Source organism: Vanellus vanellus (genome assembly GCF_965231255.1).
Source record: "Vanellus vanellus genome assembly, chromosome: 3".
NCBI lineage: Eukaryota > Metazoa > Chordata > Aves > Charadriiformes > Charadriidae > Vanellus > Vanellus vanellus.
This window is the reverse complement of record NC_138907.1, coordinates 129,875,686-129,898,292: the sequence shown is the minus strand read 5'-3', so window position 1 is coordinate 129,898,292 and position 22,607 is coordinate 129,875,686. Positions and strand designations below refer to the sequence as shown.

At 46.8% G+C, this 22,607-nt stretch overlaps 1 protein-coding gene across 1 annotated transcript in view; it reads right to left on the bottom strand.

Annotated features, from left to right (window-relative positions):
- The window catches only part of NRBP1 (nuclear receptor binding protein 1), a 42,265-nt gene that overhangs the window by 2,504 nt on the left and 17,154 nt on the right, over nucleotides 1-22,607 (bottom strand). The window contains exons 5-12 of the mRNA XM_082480412.1: nucleotides 22,494-22,583; nucleotides 21,947-21,987; nucleotides 20,290-20,384; nucleotides 3,771-3,854; nucleotides 3,459-3,517; nucleotides 2,198-2,296; nucleotides 1,990-2,122; nucleotides 1,602-1,704 (exon numbers count right to left, since the gene is read on the bottom strand). Of these exons, the coding sequence (XP_082336538.1) occupies nucleotides 1,602-1,704; nucleotides 1,990-2,122; nucleotides 2,198-2,296; nucleotides 3,459-3,517; nucleotides 3,771-3,854; nucleotides 20,290-20,384; nucleotides 21,947-21,987; nucleotides 22,494-22,583 (704 nt within the window). The remainder of the gene's footprint in view (nucleotides 1-1,601; nucleotides 1,705-1,989; nucleotides 2,123-2,197; nucleotides 2,297-3,458; nucleotides 3,518-3,770; nucleotides 3,855-20,289; nucleotides 20,385-21,946; nucleotides 21,988-22,493; nucleotides 22,584-22,607) is intronic.

Here is a 22,607-nt window from a genome sequence, read left to right as displayed (position 1 = left end):
CTCAGACAGAAAAGCAGGTGTTTTTTTTTTTCCTCTAAAGCAAGCTATTATTGTCTTCTGCACAGCACAGGGAGTTAGCAACACCAGAACAGTCCACACCTCATTTTTTTCTGGTTTTGACTAACAAGGAGACACAGGTTCTCTTACTGTACTCATTCCCCAGTAAATCACTTTCCTCATCGCCTTAGCCAATTCAGCTTTGTAGTGCCCACTTGCCCACAGCTTCTTTTAGACTTGTGACAACAAAAACTTTGAACAGCTGATCTTCCCTGTACCACTGTTTTTAGACTGCTTTGAAGAATTTCAGAGATCAGCCAGAGACTGCTGCTCGAATCCCATCACAATCCCCTCCGAGCACTTTGCTGTTCCATCAGGTCTGATGTGGGCTGCACATCTGCCTCGGTTCCCCACGCTGCTCTGCAGCCCTTCTCAACACACCCAAATGGTACTTTCCCATCCCCTAGTACATTAGTAGTTTTCAGCAAAAATTTACAATTTTTTTCTAGAAACTCAGTTTGCACGGCACTCTGACAATCATCTGGAAATGATGTTCTCTGACATTTCAAGTCATTACTATGTTTTCTTTTTCCTTTTCCAGCAGGTACTGCACCACCAAAAAGCAAGTCCCGGGCTGGTGTGCACCAGTCAGCCAACCCTCTGCAGGCTGAAGTCCAACATATGCAAAGAATCTCTCTTGCACAGCTTTGGCTATTCACTCTTTATCCTCCATTTTGAACCTTTAATTAACAAAAAAACATTCCAAAGAGAATTCAATGCTATTATTTACTAGTGCTATGAAGATCAGAATGTCAGTTTTTAGAAAGTCCTGTACAGTTTAAAGGGCTTTTTTTCCCCCTTGTCATCTTGGTTACTTTTGTTCAGTAGCCTGAGCATCCCCAAATGCTGGGTTACCCTGGAAGCACCCCTGGTCTTCTCTGGAAATACAGTATCCACATCTCTGCCTTTTTAGCTAACCCCTCAACTAGCTGAGACTTCATTATCCCAAATTTAACATCACTTTTTGGCACTCTACTTGCTCCACACACATTATACTCATTACTAGGGGAGTGACCTCTACAGTTTAAGTGGATGCTGTGTGTCACTGACAGCTGCCCAAAACAGCCTTTCCCTTTGCAGAGTGTAGAAGAAGCTGCTCCATTAAGAAAACATTAAGGAACCGTTTCTCCAACATGTTGGACTCCATTTGATAAGCCCGTGACTGGTCCGAGCCACTTCCCCAAACTGTTTAGCCAGGTTTTGCTACGGACTGTTCCAACTACAGTGTGTTAGTTTCCCACCTTTCCGTCTGGGGAACAATTTACATCTCGGCTGCGTGGAATCTGTTCACAGAACACGGGTGCAAGGTCTTCGACTACCCAGCAGTTACCCTCCACACATGTTTTTTGTGCCCAGACTGAGAGTAACTGCTCCTTTACCAACAGCACCATCAGCTCCCTTTTGCTTCCCGATTAGCGGTGAAATACCAACTCTAACTTGAGGGGAAGAGTCCCAGGCAGATCCTTCAGCGCTCACCCCGGTGCCCTGGCATCTGTTCCACATGCACCGGAGCAGTCCCCTCCGAGCACACCATGGGTACTCACATCATCTTGACTCCTTCCCTGTCCTCATGGTTAATCTCTGCCAACACTGCACTCATGTCAAGGTTTTTGGTCATTTCTTCTAAAGCATTTTCAGGAATCATATCTATTAAAAAAAAAAAAAAAAAAAAGGGGTTAAAACAACTGCAATTCCTTTCCAATCTAAGAAAAGCAGTAAAGACCACAGAGGCTCTCAGCCATTAATCTCCCGTGCCACCCAGCGTAGGCAGGGCACCACAGTCCTCCAGGCTCTGAAGTGATGGCACCTCTGTTCGCAAGGCCCTGGTCCCTGACTGCTAAGGGCAGCACGGAGGTCTTGGTTTCCAGGATGCCAGCGGTGCTGACAGCTTGGGGAGCCTTTGCAGAACGCGAGATGGGACTCCATACTCACGCTGATGTCCAACGATACAGTGAGCAGCGAGTAGCTTTAGTGATGGCACCTCAAACAACGCCTGATGAAAAAGGAGCTCCCGAGCAGTAGGACGCTTGCCAGGGTCCTGTTCTAGACACTTCTGAATGAACTCCTGAAAGACAAAATCTGCATGAGACCGTGTGCAATGCCAACACGTCTGCAGGGGTGCCGATCCTTCCTCACCCACCCTCTGCAAGGGGTCCTCCAGCAGCTGGATGGCACTGTTAATGGCCTCCTGGGGCACATAAGACGACTCTCCGTTACCCTGTATTTCCAGCACCGCCATCTGCAAACACAAAGCAGCGTCAGACTTCAATAAGAATTACTGGCTGCACTGAACAGAGCTGAAGGAGGCCACTGCCAAGCATGAGATCATAACAGCTAAGTTGTTTGGTGCTATTTAAGGTCACAGTTTGTGGAGGCAGAGAGAGAATGACTGCCTCATTGTGACAGCTTGTTTCTAGCACCCTAACAGATTGCCAGGGAGACCCAAAAACTGTGCCAGCATCACCTTAGACAGTAAGCATCTCCATCTTGAACCTCATGATCCATTGGCCTGTACTTTTGCTTGACAAGTCTCATCCTCTAATGAAGCAGTACCTGGACCACTGCCACAATCTGACCGTGTCCCTTCTGGCTGTATGAATAGCTCTGTATTACAGGCGGAAAAGTAAGCACACGACACCATCCAGAACGGGCTCCAGCCAACACATACACAAAATCCCAGCTAGGAAAGGCCGTCAAAAAGATTCCAGAGAACATCTTAAGATTCAGCTCAAGTTCTGCTTCCTAGAAGTTGTGTGTTTCCACAGTGCTCTTCCTGCTTCGCTTACGGGATGTGTAGCACAGGTTCAGAATTCTTTGTGTTGGCTCTTTCTGACAATTATTTCCAGAAACTACTCCTACCAGCAACTCCCATTTCCTAGATTTGGGCCTCCTGATTGCAAGGACAGAGGAACCACTAAGCTGCTGAGATCAGGTATGTCAGACTTGTGCCTGACTGCAACCAGCACCTGTATCGGGTGGGGACAGGCTGGCCCAGAAAAGTTACGGACCACATCTGTCCCCTCCTCCAGGTACCACAGGAAGAACAGGTACTCCCCAGAAAGGCAGTTCTGTTCTCCATGTACGTTAAGTACAGTTTGTGGCAGTGACTGTTCCCACCAGCCAGTGGGTCAGACTTCAGAACTGGCCAAGGCCCGCAGAGTGATGAATTACACGTTAAGAATTTCACAAAGAACTACACACTACTGAGCTATTTACTTCTTTGTAAGGTATTTGGGGGAGCCTCGATAGGCATTCTGCCAAGGCAAAGTGCATTTGGCTCTGGGAACAAAATGCGCTTGCTACCACACTAACTCACCCACAACCACAGCATCTGTGCAGAGCCACCTCCTTCCCTCAAATTCATTCTCCCTCTTTCCCACAGCCAAGTGTTCCACACTCACCTCTAGTGCACACATCCCAAAGGAGTAAATGTCCACAGCAGTGGTGACATTGGCAACTTCTGTAACACAGAAATAACACTGTTATCAGTTCATCCCTGCATTCAGCAGGACCTGTATCAGGCTACGATAATCCTGCAGCCTTCTCTCCCTTCTCTGCTATCAAAAGACAGAGGAGTTGAAGCACTTAAGCAGGCAAATAACTCAAAACTGTTAACGTGATATCTGTCATGAGCCTGTAGACAAGACACAGAACAGCTTGGAAGCATTAGTAAGGCCAACAGACCCAGGCTGGCAGCTGTAGCCACACCATACCTCCATATTCCGGGGCAAAGAAGTGCAGATTCTTCTGCTCCTCACGACAGGTCTTCACATGGTTGTTAATTGTGTCCGGTGCCACTAGAAGAAAGTCATGAGTGCTTAGGATACAGGAAACCGTAGCCCATCCCCGACTAGATCCTAGGGAACACATGCAACTCCAGGGCCCTCTGGTGCCCAAAGGGGCAGCACAGTGGAGTTAAGTTGACCCTTCATCAGTCCCTCATCTCAGGTCACCTGCCCTGATAGCCTTCTCCATTCTTGCCTTGGCTGTGGATCGACTAAGGCAGCTTAGCATTACCCTCCAAGAGCAAACCTGGAGACCGCAGCTTCTCCTGGATGGGGAAGACAAGCTGGGAAGGACTCCCTGTTGAAGTGCAAGTCCTGAAAGCACCTAAGTTAAATCAGATCTATTGCATTTGTCACAAGCAACACAACTACAACAGAAGCCCTAGGAACAGCCAGAGATGTCAAGATCACTGCAATCAGTCACCACCTCAGGGCTCTAGGAGAGGGACAAAACTACAAGGCAACTCTTCCCCATATCAGCAGCACACTGGTGCCAAAGCGCCTCAAGACAACAGTCAAGCAAAGCTGCTGAATGAGGAGAGATGACAACCCTGGCAGCAGAGGCCTCCCAGCAGCCACCACCTCCACAGCAACAACCACAAACCTCTCAGAGCTACGGGGAGGGAATAACTCCCAGTCACGAGCAGAACACAAGCACGGACCCCCCACAAAAGATAAGCTTTCAGGACAGCCACCTCTGAAAAGACTGCAAACAAAGCAGCTGGCTCCACCAGGGAGAAACGCTGAGGTAGACAGGGACCGCATGGTCACCGTCCCATCTGAAGCTCTACTTCCACACTTGAACATGCCCAGTCTCACAGTTCCAGGCCCACCTCCCACTTTGTCACCCTCCTGGACAATCGCAATCGGTCCTGGTCTGTACTGCCACAATGTGGACTTACATGGGACACGCCAAACCACCCATACTTTTCCAGGCGTTCCTGGATTAGGGCAGGACACACCAAAGAGGTTTCCAGTTGAACGAGACTGAACTAGTTCCCAACCTCAGAGGAGAGATGTTCTTTGGGCTCTAGTCAGACAAGAAGGATCTTCCTTGGTAACTCAGGTCAACCTTGCTGCGTGGCACACACCAAATTGTATTGTATTATTCGAGCACTGGAAACTGAGCTTGCTCCAATGGCCAGCATCTACTTTCCCAACCAACCACTCACGAGTAGTTTACTGCTTTTTGTTCTTGTGCTAGCTTTTATCTTGGGAGTCCAGTAAGGTTACTACATTCCTAGTGCTTACCTGTTTACAGACATCACCAGGTCCTCTCAGCTTCACAGCGCTGAGCAAACCACGCTAAATTCTTCATCTTCCTCTTAAGACCTGTTCAGCATTTTCCCAGTGACAGCGAGTGCTTTAGACAAGCTCCGGCCAGGGCCATACACACAATCACAACAATTCTCTCTACTGGAGACTTTGCCCCAATGGATCTTAACATTGCACATAAGGCAAGTGGGTCAAATCCCCCCCTTGAACAGCTAGTAGACACCCGATCCTCCTCAGTTCCCAAACGATGAGCTCTAGACTTTTGTGCAGCTTTGTATTTTGCACTACCGAGTTACTTACAACTGGAATTTGTCCAGTCCTCTAATGTCTTCCTGTGCTTCTGGAGGATATCCTGACCTACCTCAACATCACACATTCCCCATATTTCTGCTAACAGCCCCAACATTCATGAGATCAGTCCCCGAGGGACTCCAAACCCCTCCAGTGGGGCAGCCCTTTTTTGGCTTCACCCTGTCACTGTGCCTCCAGCCACTGCCCGACTTGGCACACAGGGTAAATCACCCAAAGTTTGTCCAGCGCAACAGGTTCTCATACTGGGCCTTCTAAAGAGGTTATTAACTTGCTTTTGTCTATGCTAATATCTGCTTTAAGTAGCCCACTGTGTATGTCTAGTCTATAGGTGGCTACTAAGAGAGGAGAGGCCACGTCAGGTCTCTCCAGCAGCTGGATTTCTTCATCATTACTGCTCTTTTCTTTCTGCAGGTGTTTTGGCCAAAGAATCAAGATCAGGTTTAACAGTACTGCCCCCTCCCTGCCCTGAGTAATTTATTCTTTTCTACTCAAAAGAACAATTCACTGCTGTAAACCCAAACAATTTAATACTGTCAAATGAGCTTTTGCCTTCTTAAAAAAAAAAAAAAAAAAAAAAAAAACCACCACATGGACACCCCCCCCACACACACAGAGCCATTCATGACTTTCAGAACTGCTGGAGACTTGCAGGAACTAAAAATAATTTCACTTAAATCTGTAGTATACCACTGGTGGGCACGAGGGGTGGAGATAAGGACAGCTACAGCCCCCATGAAGGGCCAGAGGCTGATCGCATCCAGAAATGCAATATTGCTGCAGATGCACAGCCACCTGAATACCGTGAAGTTTTTGATCAGGAACAAGTTTTTCCTCAGAGTGACCAATACCATTAAGATTTTGGCATTCCCCTGAGACCTAGGCTGTAACGTAACCACAGGATCTCGCTGATCCCAAACACGTTTGCTCCCTGTCTACAAGAACTATTACTTTGTCCCAGCTTTTGCAGAACAGGGCATTTAAGACATCAGAAACCCTTGAGCTGTGAAGTCTGAATTTTATTATTTTTTATGGAATACTGGATGTCTTTGTGCAGCACGCAGTATACATGAACTATCAAACAGGTGGTTTTGTGAACCCCACTAAAGCCTATCATCTATTGCATGCATGACAGCCTCTGACTACCGAGAACTAACTCGACTATCTGAGGATACGAAATAAGTCTTATTTTATAAGTCTTCTATTTGTTCTGCCTTTCTTAAAAGTACGATGGGTGGCAAGAGTAAACAGGAACCCAAACCCCATCCTCAGCAATGCAGTTCTGTGTAGTCAGAGGTCTGGCAACCACCACCAGGACCCTGTGCGTATCTGAGCTGCCGCTGGGGCAGCACCACCGTGCAGCCGGGGCCAGAGCCCTGGGGACAGGCAGAGGCATCACGGCCTGCCCTGAGAGAGGCGTGCTGTGTCAGCGGCGACAGCGCTGCAGAAATTCAGCGCATCTCATCAGGTGTTGGACCAACGTCCTCAGGCAGGAACTCTGGCACGGTACTACCCAGGACAACACTATCCTGCCAACATGAAGCAGAATCAGCCAGGTATAAAGTCATCTTCCAAACGATGTTTTGATTAGCTTTGTTTTCCAACGTGCCTTTAAATACTGTTACTACTCCGTGTTGGATGGCAAGGGTCAGTTCACTATCCAGCCACTCTGTCCTTTGCTCCTGTTTAAGAACAGGGAAGAGGCAGCAATCAATCACAAAAAGGCATTATCTACAGAAACCTTGGCCAGTGATGTAACACCGGCACTCCCATACCAGAAAGGCAAGTACAATGCAGTCCTAGCCCGACCTCTACCTATAATGGCTGTCTGGCCTCATTAAGGACTTGATAATAAGCTTCTCTGTGTCCAGGTCCTACGGACATTCTGCAGTGGCACCAGTGTTTCTGGGAAGAGCTGGGCTTGCGCTGTCTGTGTGAACTTCCAACTCTGACACACAGAGAGGCAGTTTGGAATCTGCTGTTCCAGGTCATCCAGGGACCTGTCCACTCTGATACTCTGGTCCTTGTGCCCCCAAACTCACAGAGTCCCACCAGAATTCCTCAATATGTTTTTTCCGACACTGTTGCATAGGCTGGCTATGCAGCTGGGTTTGATTAGCCACGCTTGGCAAGCCTTTTTCCTCTTCCAGCAGTTTAAATCACAGCGCACGTGCAACTTGTCTAGAGGTCACACACGTAACCTTGCTCTGTTATTGCAAAGCTGCAGCCACACAACAGCAGAGCAATGGCATAAGACTACCAGATTCTCCGCTGTGTGCCTTGGAGCTGAGCAGAGACGGCCTTGACAGACACACATCTGTTCCACTCATCACTGCAACGGCAACTACCCGCTATCGAAGCCAACTCTGAAAAACCCACTGTTGGCACATTAAGTGAGGCGGAGAGGAGTGCTGTCACACCGTGTGGCAGTATTTCAGAAGCTGGGGCAAGAAACTTTGGGTTTGGTCTGGTCCAGTCACCGTTGTAGGTCCGTTACATTGGTGTGTAAGCCACTTAGCACAGAGAGATGCTGGAGAGAAGCTTCGCCTGAACATGCATTTTAAAACAAACTGTTAACTATAAGAGTAAGAATACACACTTTAAGGTACTTCTGACACAAGCTCTTCTGCACGCGGTTGCTACCTGCCGTCCACTACTATATCTAGTGATGACTCAATTCTGTGAATGATCAGATGCATGAAGGCTAAGGACAGTTATGTTAAGCACAACAAAAACCAAAGGTCAAAAAGGAAAGCCAGATCACCAACATTAACAACAAACAAGCCTTTCTCAGCCACAGAGAAGACGACAGCAAGGGGCAGACTACAAGACACAGTATCACATGACTGATCAGTGTGTTAGGGAATTAGCAAAGACAGACGGATTTTAGAAAAGGATTCAGCCAGACATGGTGTCCAGGCAGAGCAGATGACGGGAAGAGACGTGACGTACAGTAGAGGGTAGGACAAACAACTTGCCTTTGGCAAGTTGAACTCAATCTGACAGTAAAAACAAAGAGAAATAACCAGCATTACTACAGGAACATGCAGAGCTTGCTAGACGTCTCAATCCCTCAAGAACATGCCAGAGCACAGAGCTCACCGGGGTAAACGCCGCTCGTCAGAGCACCCATCAGTCAGCAGGAGTGTCGGCCAAGAATGCACTTGGTAGTTGTACTTCCCAACGGCCACCAGTGGCGGGTTTTGGCAGAGATGCCCAATCACACAGCAACCTGCCCTTTTAAACACTACATGCTGCAGAAGACATTTTCCTCTTGCCCTGTGTCCAATTCACCCCCACCTTTGTTCTGCATTCAGCACCTCCTCCTCACAGGTAGGAAAGAGTCTGCCCAACAGTCCTGCCCTTCCTCAAGGAGCCATCGAACCACTCGGCCTCTTGCAAGCACCTAAGCATTCTGCGAAGCAAGAGTATATTACTCCACTCTTCCAGTAAAGTGCTCAAGTACCCTGTACTCCAGATTTCAGCAGGTTAGAAAGCAGAGGAAAACAGCAAAAAGGATCAACAACTAACCTTTAAGATTAGTCCCAGGCTTGCTATGCAACCCAGCAACAGGGACAATTAACCACCTTACCTATGTTGCACTGTACCAGCATCACAGGGACCCAAAAATTATCAGCGGAATGCAAGATCATCTGTTTGCAACTATAAAGGGATGGCCACAGAGCCAGGAGAGGTATGAGGCCACACCATTGTCCCTGCACTCACACAGTCAAGACATTTTCACTACTGCAAAATGGTGTAAGACTGCACAAAACCACAACATTTCACAGCTCCTTTCATTTGCATGCTAAGATGACAAATGCATTTTTATTAGGGAGGGCAAAGCCTAGAAAATAAGCAACTAGGAAGCTATTGCAAACAAAAAGAGGCATACAGCCATTAAACACCAAGTCAAACAGGAAAAGCAGCAGCAGATTTAAGCTGATAACAGAATACAAGCATCCCACAGCCCTGCAGATGTATATCAGGGATTGTAAACTGTCTGCAAAGTTATTTGCAACACTGAGTTGCCAGAAGCAGGAGGATTGTATTTCTTTTTAACTGTTGAATATCTAATGAGATGAAGAGGCAAAGAGGTTCAGTATATGAAAAGTTCACCAGTCACCAGTGCCAGGTAACAGCCCCCCAGCTGCTTACACCGTTGTTCATTCTTGCCACTTCCATTGGCGTTTCTTCTGAGTAGAACAACTAATCTCTGCTTAAAACGTTGCCCATGTTTTACTTCTGAGGAAATACTGCAGAACCAGTGGTACCGGCAACGGAGAGCTGGTATTGTACCAAAATTCATGTACTTTGAGAGAGGTATCCTTCTACATAGAAATTAATACAGAATCATAAAATCATGGGATTTTATGGGTTCAGGTTGGAAGGGACCTCTGGAGGTCGCCTTTTCCAACCACCCCTGTTCGAGCAGGGACACCCACAGCCAGTTGCCCAGGACCATGTCCAGACAGCTTCTGAATAGCTCCAAGGATGGAGACGCCATTACCTCCTTGGGCAACCTGTGCCTGTGTCACCCCCACACTGGAAAAGTGTTTCCTGATGTTTGGAGGGAACCTCCTGGGCTCCAGTTGGTGCCTGTTGCCTCTGGTCCTGGCACTGGACACCACTGAGAAGAGCCCGGCTGCATCCTCTTGGCACCCTCCCCGCAGGTATCTATACACATGGATTCAATCCCTCTGAGCCTTCTCTGCTTCAGCTGAGCAGTCCCAGCTCCCTCAGCCTTTCCTCACCAGAGAGATGCTCCTCCTTCAGCGCCTTGGTGGCCCCTCGCTAGACTCCCTCCAGTATGTCCACATCTCTCTTGTACTGGAGAGCCCAGCACTGGACCCAGCACTCCAGGTGTGGCCTCTCCAGCACTGAGCAGAGGGGAAGGATCCCCGCCCTGGACCTGATGGCAATTATTTTGCCTAACGCAGCCCAGGATAACATCAGCCTCCTTTGCAGCAAGGGCACGCAGTTGGCTCGTGTAAATATGAAGCCATACAAATGAATGATGGGAAGGAAAATGATCGCGCTGTGTCAGATTTCTTGTGAAGCAGTGGATGGTATCTCTGTGTTTAAGTAAAACATATCTGACCACATCCATTACATGACAGAAAGTAGACGTAGGTAGAGCAGGAAACACAAGACCGTAGACCTAAGACAAGATAAAGAGGACCTGTAAGATAAGTACTTGTCAATCCTGGCTGCATGCAGGCTCTTAAGCAGGGACTTAGGAGCTTATTAGCACTTTATCTGGAAGACTGCATGATTCAAACAACTTCATTCTGAACAAAGTGTGTAGGGAGATTCAAAATCTGCACTTAAAACCAAGTTCTAGACCAGAGGAATGAAGGTCCTATGGACCAGGCAAACCCCTCCTTGGGTTGCATCATCTGACTGCAATACAGTATTTCTATCAAAAAGATGAAGGGGCAGCAGGAATGCCATTCTTGCTCAGTTCTTTCACAACTGAAATGGCAGGGCATCAATTAACTGCAGTAGCCTCACATCACAGTGCAAAAATTGCATATAATCAGAAAAACAAGAAAAGACATTCACTGAAATGCTATGGACCAAGCTACTCTGGGGTAATCTTTTACTCCCAGAAGACATACACCGGAAAAAAAGTCCTCAGAAACACGACTACGAAAATTATTTTGTTTTGAGCAGCTCTGCTTAACAGAAGTTTGGATTGAAGCAGTACAAATGCATATTCAATTAAAATGCAATTAGAATTACAGAGTCATCTAGGTTGGAAGGGACCTTTAAGATCATTGAGTCCAACCATCAACCCAACACTGCCAAGCCCACCACTAACCCATGTCCCTCAGCACCACGCCTGCCCTTCTTTTAAATACCCCCAGAGATGGCGACTCCACCCCTGCCCTGGGCAGCCTGTGCCAGTGCTTGACAACCCTTTTGGTGAAGACATTTTTCCTAAGATCCATCATAAACCTCCCCTGGCACACTTCGAGGCTGTGTCCTCTTGTCCCATCACCTGTTCCTTGGGAGAAGAGACCAACCCCCCCTCGCTAGCCCCTCCTTTTAGGGAGCTGTAGAGAGTGAGAAGGTCTCCCCTCAGCCTCCTCTTCTCCAGGCTGAACACCCCCAGGTCCCTCAGCTGTTCCTCATGTAGACAGATGCTCCAGTCCCTCAATTGTCTTGTCGCCCTGTGCAGAACTTAACTCCATTAACTCCGTATCTTTCTTGTACTGCACAGCTCAGACCCAGACACAGCACTCCAGATGTCGTATCAACAGTGCTAAGGAGCATTACTTCCCTCGATCTGCCAGCAATGCTCTTCCCAACACACTCAAGATGCTGTTGGCCGCCTTTGTTGTCAGGGTGCATTGCTGGCTCACGGTCAGCTTGCTGTCCCTTCCAGGACACTGAGGTCCTGATCTGCACAGCTGGTTTCCGGAAGGTGAGCCCTGAGCATGTACTGGCACATGGGGTTATTCCTGCCCAGTTGCAGGACTTCACATTTCCCCTTGTTGAACCAAGAGATTCCACTCTGCTTAATTCTCCATCCCATCCGGATCCCCATGAATGGCAGCACACCCATCTGGTGTGCCACCACTCCTCCCAGTTTTGTATCACATGTGAACTTGCAGAGGTTACATGCTGTCTCATCGTCCAGATCACTAGTGAAGATGTTAAATGGTACTGGCCCCAGTATTTACCCTGGGCACACCACTAGTGACGTTGTCTCCAACTAGGCTGTACTGCTGATCACAACCCTCTGGGCCTGAAGATTCAGCTGGTTTTCAATCTACTGCACTGTTTGCTTATTTAACCCATACTCTGTCTGCCCATCTATGAAGTCAAGGTAAACAATACCCATTGCTGTCTCTCTGTCTACCAGGCCAGTCACCTCATTGCAGAAGGCTATCAAGTTTGTGAAGAACAATTTCCCCTTCATAAATCTGCACTGACTACTCCTGATCACAGTTTTGTCTGTCTTGTATTTGGAAACAGTTTCCAGGATTAGTTGCTCCATCAACTTCGCAGGGACTGAGGTAAGGCTGACCAGCCTGTGGTTCCCCAGATCTTCCTTCTTCCCCTTCTTGAAGATAGGAATGACATTTGCTCTCTTTGAGTCTTCAGGAACATCTCCCATTCTCCATGACCTTTCAAACAGAACTGTCAGTGGCCTTAGAATGGCATGAGCCAGCTCCCTCAGCATTTGTCTGTGCATGCTGCCAAGCCCCATGGACCTAGGTATGTCCAATCTCTTTTTATGTGTTTCCGAACCTGATCCTCCTCCACCAAGGATAAGTCTTCATTGCTCCAGACTTTCCCTCTGGTCTCAGTGGCCCGGGACTCCTGAGGGCCAGCCTGAGAAGTAAAGACTGAGGCGAAAAGGGCAGTGAACAGCTTGGCCTTTTTTTGTGTCCTTTGTTACCAAGACCCCCACCCCAATTAACAGAGAGCCTTAAGCCTTCCTACTGCTGTTTCCTTGTAGAATCCTTGCTGCCCTTCACATCCCATGCCAGATTCAGCTGGTGGGCTTGGCTTTCCTAACCTCTCACGTGACTGGACAGCATCTCTATACTCATGCTGCGTCAAGTGCCACTGCTTCGACAAAAATTTTTTCACATAAAATTCCAAATAAAACTGTTCAGCAATCAGGGAGAACACTAAGCATTTCATCCCGCAGAAGTAAAATACTCACTAAGTTTGTATTCAAGTGACCTTTCAAGAACCGGCATGAAAGAGCCTTCTAAAACACTAATGTTCCACACGCCTTCAATCAAAGGACTCCAAAGGGAGAGGACATATGCAACTACCTTACTAATACTAAAATGGGTAGATGAAGACCTGGATGACTGTAACACACCCCCTGACCTATCCTGGAAATCCACCGGAAGGCAGAGAGAAAACACAATCCAGAAAAGCTGAAGCAGCGCATACCTTCAATGCAACATGAAGAATAAATCTGACCACGGAAAAGGCACGTTCTCATAACCTGCACCACTAAACTGGGAAACGGAAACCTTTTTAGATCTTATTTAATTGAAAATGACAACCAGGCTAGAAGATAACTGTTTTCTGGTGTTTTCATGAATGATATAACTCACAGCAGCACACAGAAGGTACACTGAGCAAGGAAGGCAAGCACATGAAGCAAGAGCCAGCTTTTAAACCTTCTGCAAAATAAATGCGAGAGTTTACCATCACGACACAGTAGGAGGTTTATCTGTTAAGTAAGCATTCCACTTGGACCTTGCAACAAAGCCAAAGAGACCAACTCTTACCACTAAATCTGACCTTAAAAACCCCAACACCCTCCCCCAAAAGCACACACTGTAACTCAACATTCAGTCAGGCCTTAGTTGCCATTTCAGAAACTGACCACACAGTTAGAAACCCACTGACTGTCACTTACCTATGGCTGCTCCTCCTGCCTCAAGCCGTGTGCTTAGCTACAAAATCAAGGCAGGTCTCTGGTAACCACTTTTGCCACTCCAGTAATCATAACAGCTGCTAGATCATGACATGTTTGTCAATTAATTACAATTGGAAATTAACCTATTCCACCCAGTTTGTTCAACAGAGTTTCTCAAGAACAATTCAAATATGAAGAATCTTCTCTTTATGACCGGCACCATTGGGAGTCTCAAAGACTCACACACAGACCGAGGTGAGACAAAGCCTTTAAAAAAAAAAAAAAAAAAAAAAAAAAAAAAAAAAAAAAGAAACTAACCTGCATACCACTTTGGACTTTCTGAAGCATTCTGGGCAAAAAAAGTTCCTTTCAAAACTATTCACCTGCGACATCTCACTCCCAGCAGCACATGTAGTCAGAGACAAAGCTCTTCCTCTGCTGATGAAAGTCTGCCTTAGTTTTGCCAAGTTTCTAAGCAACTGAAACCGTCTGGCTTGGCAGAGCAAGTGCTTTGCCCTACACATAAAACTGTACAGCTAGAAGGTAAACTACATAAATTCATGTTAGATCTTCCTAAATGAACGCGAATGCGGGTGAAGAAGTTTTCCATTTCTATGATAGATTTTTCTATGTACGCTGTTTCAACTATCCATTATTTTTTCTCAAAACCACATTTGCCTTAGTGAAAAAAAAAAAAAAGCCAGATCCAAGACATCCTAGTAACCCCTATTTTATTTCTACATCACCTACTAAGTGCCTCAAGTGTCTGTTAAGGATGTGAAAAACAGCATGACAAGTCTTTAAACATCAGATAATAAAGTCCAAGACAGTGAAATAATGACTAAAGGAAGATTAGTTACGAAAGCATGTCACTCAACCTTATTAGCTCAATTCTCAAGCAAAGCAGGAGCCTTATACCCTATATTTAGTGTTTTCAAACCCAAATCACTGTTCAAGATCTAAGGATTACACCATTTCCAGCTCTCATATGAACAGTACACAGTGATAAAACAGTACTGTTAAAACAAGTTCTCAAGAAACCAGCCAAGTAAGTTCAGTATTTGCAGGCCATCTGATGCTCTTTCAGCACATGTGAGACACCACAGCGTCTCAAGCCTGAAGACCACTGGCTGAGGCGCTTTTCTCGCCTTGGTAGAACGAGGACCTTTTGTTCTGCCCACAGCAGTGACTTGACTTCTGAGAAGTAGCTTCTTAGTCTCAAGCCCTGTTGCCCTTAGCACAACTGAGCCCGCGCTGAAGCCCAGGCTCGGTCACGTTCCTACTCTGTGGGCTTGTTCGGGATCAGTCAGTCTGCTGCTGATGTGCCCCCTCGCCTCTTCCACCCCACGCAGGGAGCCACTGCCGCAGCCCCGCTCCTCCAGCTTGCAGCACTCTGGCACACAGGCCATCCCCAAGGCAAGCTGGCCTCCTAACACCGCAAGCCCCGACTACACCACCTTCCCCCTTGGCTACGCAAGACCCCAGATTTAGCTTTCTGAGAGCACCTCTACTCTGCTGGCGACACAGACAGCGCACCACATCCTCCTGCAAACACTAAGAAGGCACAGAGCCCATTCCAACGGGCGCCTTTCCACCACTTCCAGCTGACAGTTTGTAGGTTCCCAACACGGTAGAAACAAACTCTAACCACTGAGAACAGTGCCTGATGGCAAAAAAAAAAGTAATTATTTTAAATGTAAATGCAGCATTCTATTTAATTGCAGCAGTCAAGTTCTGCTCTAGCCCCCTGCAGCCCAACTCCCTCCTCATATGCACAAGTTTTCCCCAAACCAGAGCTTTGTCTGGGGAAACATAAATAGTACACCTTACTTCACAATCAGGGACTCGTTTGGGCGGGATGTCTCTCTGGCCACCAGGAGCCAGACCCGTTCACTGAAACATTTATCTTAGAAACAAAACATCTAAGGAGTTAAAACTACAAGCAAGCAATCGGATAGCCAAGCACAAAGCAAAGGCTAGTCCAGGTTTGGTGCCCAGCCAAGTCTAGCAGAGCAGTAGCAGGAGAGCGCCTAATGTATGTGGAGAGTTCAGCTGGGAAGAGCTCAGAACAACGCATCCGCTTGGCTTGACATGCAGGAGCCGGCATGCACTAGGGCCCACGGACTAGCACGCTCTAAGAACAAGGAGAGGAAGAGAACTAACAACCAGGAGACTTCACAAATGGCAGTGCTCCCTCTCTGTAAGGCTTTGGCTGAGAGCACGAGGAACGGTTTGCATCCCAGCGCAGAACACCAGGTCTCAAAGTAGGATGCACCTAAGCCGAACAGTTTTACATACCAGCCTTATAGCAAGGGAACACGGTATAAATAAATCAGTGTGTATGTTTGTGTGTGTTACAGATATATACACACACACATATATATAAATATATATATATATACACACACAAATAAAATAATGTACATTACATATATAGTGGTAGTCACATCACAGGAGCGGAGAAGTTTGCTCACCATTAGCAAATATCCTATGAAAGACTGTTGGTAACAGAGCAGCCCGTAAGCGGGAAGTAAAACAAGATAGAAGTCAATGAGTTGATGAAACAGCAAGCACTTAATGTCGATAGAGACAGCTAGGTCAGAATCATGGCAAAACATGGACAAGACTGAGAATCTGGCCCTGCCTCCAGTCACCTTTTAAAAATAAATTTACACAAGGAACATTAGCGTTTCTAATTGAGAACCAGGCTGAGCAAGGGAGACAAGACACCTCTGACCAAGTAGAACATTACGGCTGACTCTGGGGCTAAGCAGTTGGAAATTCTGTTCTTTCGAGTGCTCTACAGTCCTTTAGCACCCCTCAGCAGACAACTACCTTTCCCCACTTCCCAGTGGCTTCTCCTGGGCGGGGATCTTGGCAGCAGAACCCATACTTACATACCTGGCCAAATAATTTAATAGCAGAGCTAATACCAATGAAGACTCAGTCTCCTGGCACCTTGGTCTGGAACTGAAGAGACTCTGGGTAGACTGCAATTAAATATATAATGAATCCTAGAGGTCAGGTATGTTGAAGACCGGAAAGCATGTGCATCAGCCCAGTGCCTGGAGGCACCATACACATGCCGACACATGGCCATGTCTGAGGGGCACCAGCAGACATTACAGGACACTCCAGTTTGAGGCCTCGGTTCTGCTGGGGCAGCAAAAAGGATTTTTAATTCAAAACCCATTATCTCTTTCCACCTGTGACTGGTTCTTACACTCGCCATCAGAATTACAAGAAACATGTCCCAACACTGCTTAACAGGCAAGAAGCAGTGTCAAACACCCCGTCTGACACACTGTTCTCCTTCGCACTCAGAGCACCTTCGGCCTCTTACAGTAAAACACCTCGCAACGTGTTCCCTTCCCAGCTCCGCTTGTTAGACAATGCAGATGTGCACAGATGCAACATGGTGTTGCATGTGGATCCTGTGGAAGGGTACACAGAAAACACCTTCGACCTCTCACAAGAAAGGTTTTCATCTGACCACAGCTCCAGAAAGCAGCTGGAACATTCCAGGCTCTGGGATCACCAGCTGCACATTTAAGAACTGTAGGTGTCTTTCCTACCCTGACCACAAGTTCTCCAAAGCTCCCCGGTCACTTGACACTCTTCCTCCTTCAATCTATTAACCCTGCACTTTATAGCACTGAAAAAAAAAAGTTAGTATGTTAATGGATTATGCATGGCTTTTGCATTTAAGCAGTATGAGAAACCCTCCCTCTTGCCCACTCCCTTTTCATTCAACAGATAACCCGCAGCATATAAAGATTTCATCCCACTTCCCAAAACTCAGTGCAATAGTAACAGCAATACCCTACTACTAATTTAATCTGTTTTCTTCCTGCAGAGCACAGTTGGCTCTAGAAAGAGAGACTGATCCAGAATTACACACAGAACGAGAAAAACAGTGGTCAGTCCTGCTAGTGCACATGCTTCTGCAATCTGAAGTAGCAGCGAGGAGTGACAGGCAAAAGGGCTGCTCGCCCACCAGCACAGGAGCTACAGGAACAAGCAGCCGACCGTTTCCAATGCGACACAAGTCGCGGGCACTGCTCTTCCAGTACTTCCTCACCCAGCAGACAGAAGGATGTTTTGCAGAATACAGTAGAATGCACTTTCCTTTCCCTGCATCGTTGCCCCCCATTCAGCAAGTATTCTCTTTTGCCAAAAGCAGAGGGAAGAGGAGCTTTCAGGAGCGTAGCCCAGAATGGTGCTGGGGACAGGGATGGTATCAAAGAGCAGATCATCCTGAAATCATTGTTCCTCTTAAACACATGAGAATTACTGCCACACTTCTGTTAAGTAAACAGAGGAAAGTTTTCAGGTACCAAGAAGTAACTATATGAAGCAATAAGCACAGGCCTAACACTGTCACTGACCCCGAAGCAACTATCGCTCCAGGGCCCGGACATGAAAATAGCCTGTCTGGCTACTGCACAGTCAGCAGCACTGGAGAAACTCAAACTCAACTGCATCCACCAGTTCTGATGATGTAGTTTTGACGTTCCTAGTTGGGTGGGCACTGGCAGAATAAGAATACATTCTGCAACATCGGCAACTTTAATTGCAGCCTGCACTGGAGCCATAGCTTTCACATCTGGAGGATTCCTCTTCTGACCACAAGTCCACTTGCGCTCACTTCCTTTTATATTTAAGAAAGGAAAAGAATCTCCCAGATAAATCACTTCACTTCTGAACACAAGGTGACCAAGGCAGTCTACAACTGCAGAGCAGAAGAAAGTTTGTTTGGGAGCAACTGCAGTTAAGCACTGCTCTTGCACAGTCACACTGCCAGCACGCCTCCTCTTCTTGCCGAGGATGCACTTATCACAGCACCCAGACGCGCACTGCTCTTTGAAAGGGCATGTCAGTCTGATCGCCTCTGTCTCTCCCACCATGCCTAACAGAAGCAAAGCTCTTTGGAACTGGAGGGAGCAGGCAGGTGTGTAACGCTGTTGAGGCAAATGTTTGTGACCCACACTCAAAGAGCCACCTTTCTTCTAATGGCACCTCTGAACGGCACCACTAGGAGTCCCAATGCTCTTGAGAACATCGTGTTTACTGAGCTGCAGAATGTCCCTCTGGTACAAAGCCACGGCTCCAGATACCATCTTCAAGTGGTACAAACAAAGTGCTGGCTACCAATCAGAAAGCCTGCAGCTGTAGAATACTTTTAAACTAAACTAGAAAGAGAGGGATCTCTTATGTCCTCAAGTCCACAATAGACTTCCCATAAGTGGCCTGAATTGAATGCCAGGGAGCCAGTTCTGTTTACCAGCATACAGGTATCAGATGTACGCAACTCTTGGAAATTCCTCCAAGCTGGACAAAGTCAGGGAAAGATAATGAAGTGAAAGCCATGATGTCATCAGCCTGTATGAAGAGCAAGATGTCACAAATTTTACAGGCAGATAGAGAACCGAGTGTTCCTTCTGCCATGACCCAGGTTCCCTAGGTAGAAGCATGTATTAGAGGTTTGTTACAGAGAACAGAGATCCCAATTCTGGAACAAAGAGACAATACGAGAGTTCTTTGATGGGAAGAAAAGCCACAGAGGTCTGCAGCCTGGAGAGAGGCTATTTTTGGATGACAGGCAAAGCAGAGCATTCTTTCCTGTCAACATCAAACCAAGAATTCACACAGACAAAAGCCTATAGGATGGCAAGTGCACGCTCTTCAGGTTTGAGAATATTTGCAGAATATTTGCTATCTGGACAACAGATAGCAAAGCCGTCACTTGAAAGGGTACATCAAAATGCAACATAATGTGTCCTGACTACAGACAGATTTTTAGAGACATAGGAACAGCAAAGGTGAAAAAACCCCAGAGTATGCAGGATGCACTGCCCTGCCAGAAAGATCACCTCTTACAAAATAAAACATTTCAGCAGAGGTGTCTGCCTGAACAGGGCGTGTCTTTGCCAAACAAGCCCAAGGCAAACAAGCATCCTGAAGTCCAGGCCAAAGTGAGAGATGCTGGATGAGGATGCCAAGACAAGCAGCTTGCTGCAGCTAGAGTCTACCACCTCAATTATAAGTGTTGGTTGCTACAAGAAGCACTCGTGGCCTCAGTGGACACAGCTCTCAAAGCTTCATAACACTGGGAAGAGAATTCTGTGTGCGCTAACATGAAAAAGACTGCAGAGCAGATGAATCCAAGGATAACATGCATACAAAGCTTGAAAGTTTCAGCACCATTTCTCGGGTCAGTCCCCTGAGATCAAGAACTGAAGAAGGGGCTTGCAAGGGAAACAGCATCCAGTATCAGTCCTCCCTACACATGAAGGTGGTCCAACCAAAAGTGAATTCTACTACCAATTGCTGGCACAACTCACGCGGAGGTGGAGGAATGCGTGTACGTACATGCCTATCATGCCAGATCACCTTGAAAGGATTAGATGCCTTTTTCTGTTTGAGCAGTTTGTCTCACAGGCAAAGGTCACCTCCAACAAGTCTTACCTGATCCAATTTTGATCAGTCCATTGTGCTGAATGAAGATGGTGTCACAGGTCAGGTTACCGTGGATGATTGGGGGATCACAGGAGTGGAGGTAGCTAGAGATTCAGAAGAGAGCACTGGTCAGGAGACTACCGAGGCTGAGGCCAGGAATCCCTCCCTTCATCCCTTCCCTGTCTCAAGCAACACCAGAAGAGAACAGGAAGGCAAAGGGCACATGCCAGCAGGGAGGTACATTACGTGACTGTACATCAGCCTCTAGGCCAGGAGAGAATCATGAAAATTAAGCAGTTGTCTCTAACTAACAACCTCCAGAACACGGGGGGAAAAAAGAAAGCTTTTTCCAATCGGTTCCCAAGAAACTCAGGGTACCAGGGCATCAAAAAAGCACTCGGTGCTGTACAAACATGACTGGTCGCGTTTTCCAGCAGGCACAAATAAAGCTCTTCAGTGCTGGGGTCCCAGCTACATTTGAGGCTACCTGTTTTTGTGCCTCACTCTGCTTAGTTTTACATTAGCATCCAGCACAAATAGAATCATAGAATCAGTGAGGTTGGAAGGGACCTTTAAGATCATCAAGTCCAACCATTAACCTACCCTGATAAAAACACCACCACTCTTAAACCATGTCCCTAAGCACCTCATCTACCCTTTTCTTAAACACCTCCAGGGATGGTGAATCCACCACCTCTCTGGGCAGCTTATTCCAATGTTTAATAACCCTTTCAGTGAAAAAATGCTTCCTAATATCCAATCTAAACCTGCCCTGACATAACTTGAACCCATTTCCTCTTGTCCTATCACTTGTCGCCAGGGAGAAGAGGTCAGCTCCCATCTCTCTAAAACCTCCTTTCAGGTAGTTGTAGAGGGTGATAAGGACTGTCAGCTCCCAAAAGCTTATTAGAACCGCAACTATACATCAACAGCTATATTTAGCCAAATGGCAACAGAATTTTCTCTATGGAGCAGGAGTCTTGCTCCGACATCTGCATTATTGTTTTTCCAAGGCTGTTATTAGCTATACACCAACTCTGGTTCAGGTACAGAAGAGTTTTTAAAATCAAAACAAAAAAAAAATCCAAACATTCTATTCAACTGGGTGGCACTAAGATGGCTGTAGAAGATCTGCATCATCAAGAAATGTACAGATCTACATACACTTCTGACAATATCACACCACAATAATTACGAAGCCACTGTGTGCTACAGGGCTGCAGGCTGTCAAGACCAAGAAAATTTTCCTCACTCCTCTCACGTGGAATTTCATTTCTTTGAGGCTTCTTTGCAACATCCTTTTGGCCACGGTTAGATCCAGGCTGGATACTCTGGAGAGCTCCCTGATGCTCAACTCCCACACTCGCTATCATATCAGTCGCAACTGTTGGGATCTAAAATCTACATTGCACCTGTTTGTCAATTTTAGAGGCTTCAGTATTGTCTAACTGAAGACTCTGGGATTGTTATAGGAAGTGCAGTTGACACCCTGCAGACCATGACTGGGATAAGAATCAGGCTGGGTGACTCACAGTGCTCTCCAGGCTCCATTCCATGAAGTTTGCTAATATTTGGCAGCACGTACGTTTCCAGCTTTTAGTATTCTAGCACGAGAGAGGCTACACTTAAACAGATGGCTAGACCACAAAATCAATAATTCACATACCTGAGAGCAGAGAGGATCTGGGTACACCATCGCTTCCAGGCCTACAGACACAGGAGCAAAAAGGATAAAAATCATTCAAGGAAGAGGAACTAAGCCATAGTTCTGCGATCCATAGCCCATTTGTATGAAGGAATATATGCTCCATTCTGTGGCGCCTTAGCTTTTACTCAGTACAGGTGTATAGGAACTAAGAACAGTACTCCCATGCTCAATTTAGTTTCTACATATTCATATGGGTCACAAAACACACCTCCCCTCCTAACTCCTCCCATGCGCAGACGCCTTCCCTCTTTCCTGTATGCATGCATGGAAAGGGATCTGCCTGTCCCACCATACATATGAAGCTGCAGAACTGCTGGAAACAAAGCAAACGGCACAGAACAGCTGTCCAAGAGAACCTGCAGCTAAACAAGTTTCCAGTAATAAAAAGGAATTGCAGCCACGTGTTATCACCAGGTTCCCTTCTCATCAGGACCCTCTGCTGAAAGAGCTTTCCAGAGGCTGACGGCACGAAGGGAAAATAGGCATATATGAAAAAAAAAGTTACCTTTTCATTCATAGTTTTGTGGTTTTTCTTTGTCTTCTTCAGGAACTGTTTCAAGCTCCCTGAAGACATATATTCAGTGATGAAGATGACCTGTAGAGGCAGTGTGAGACATTA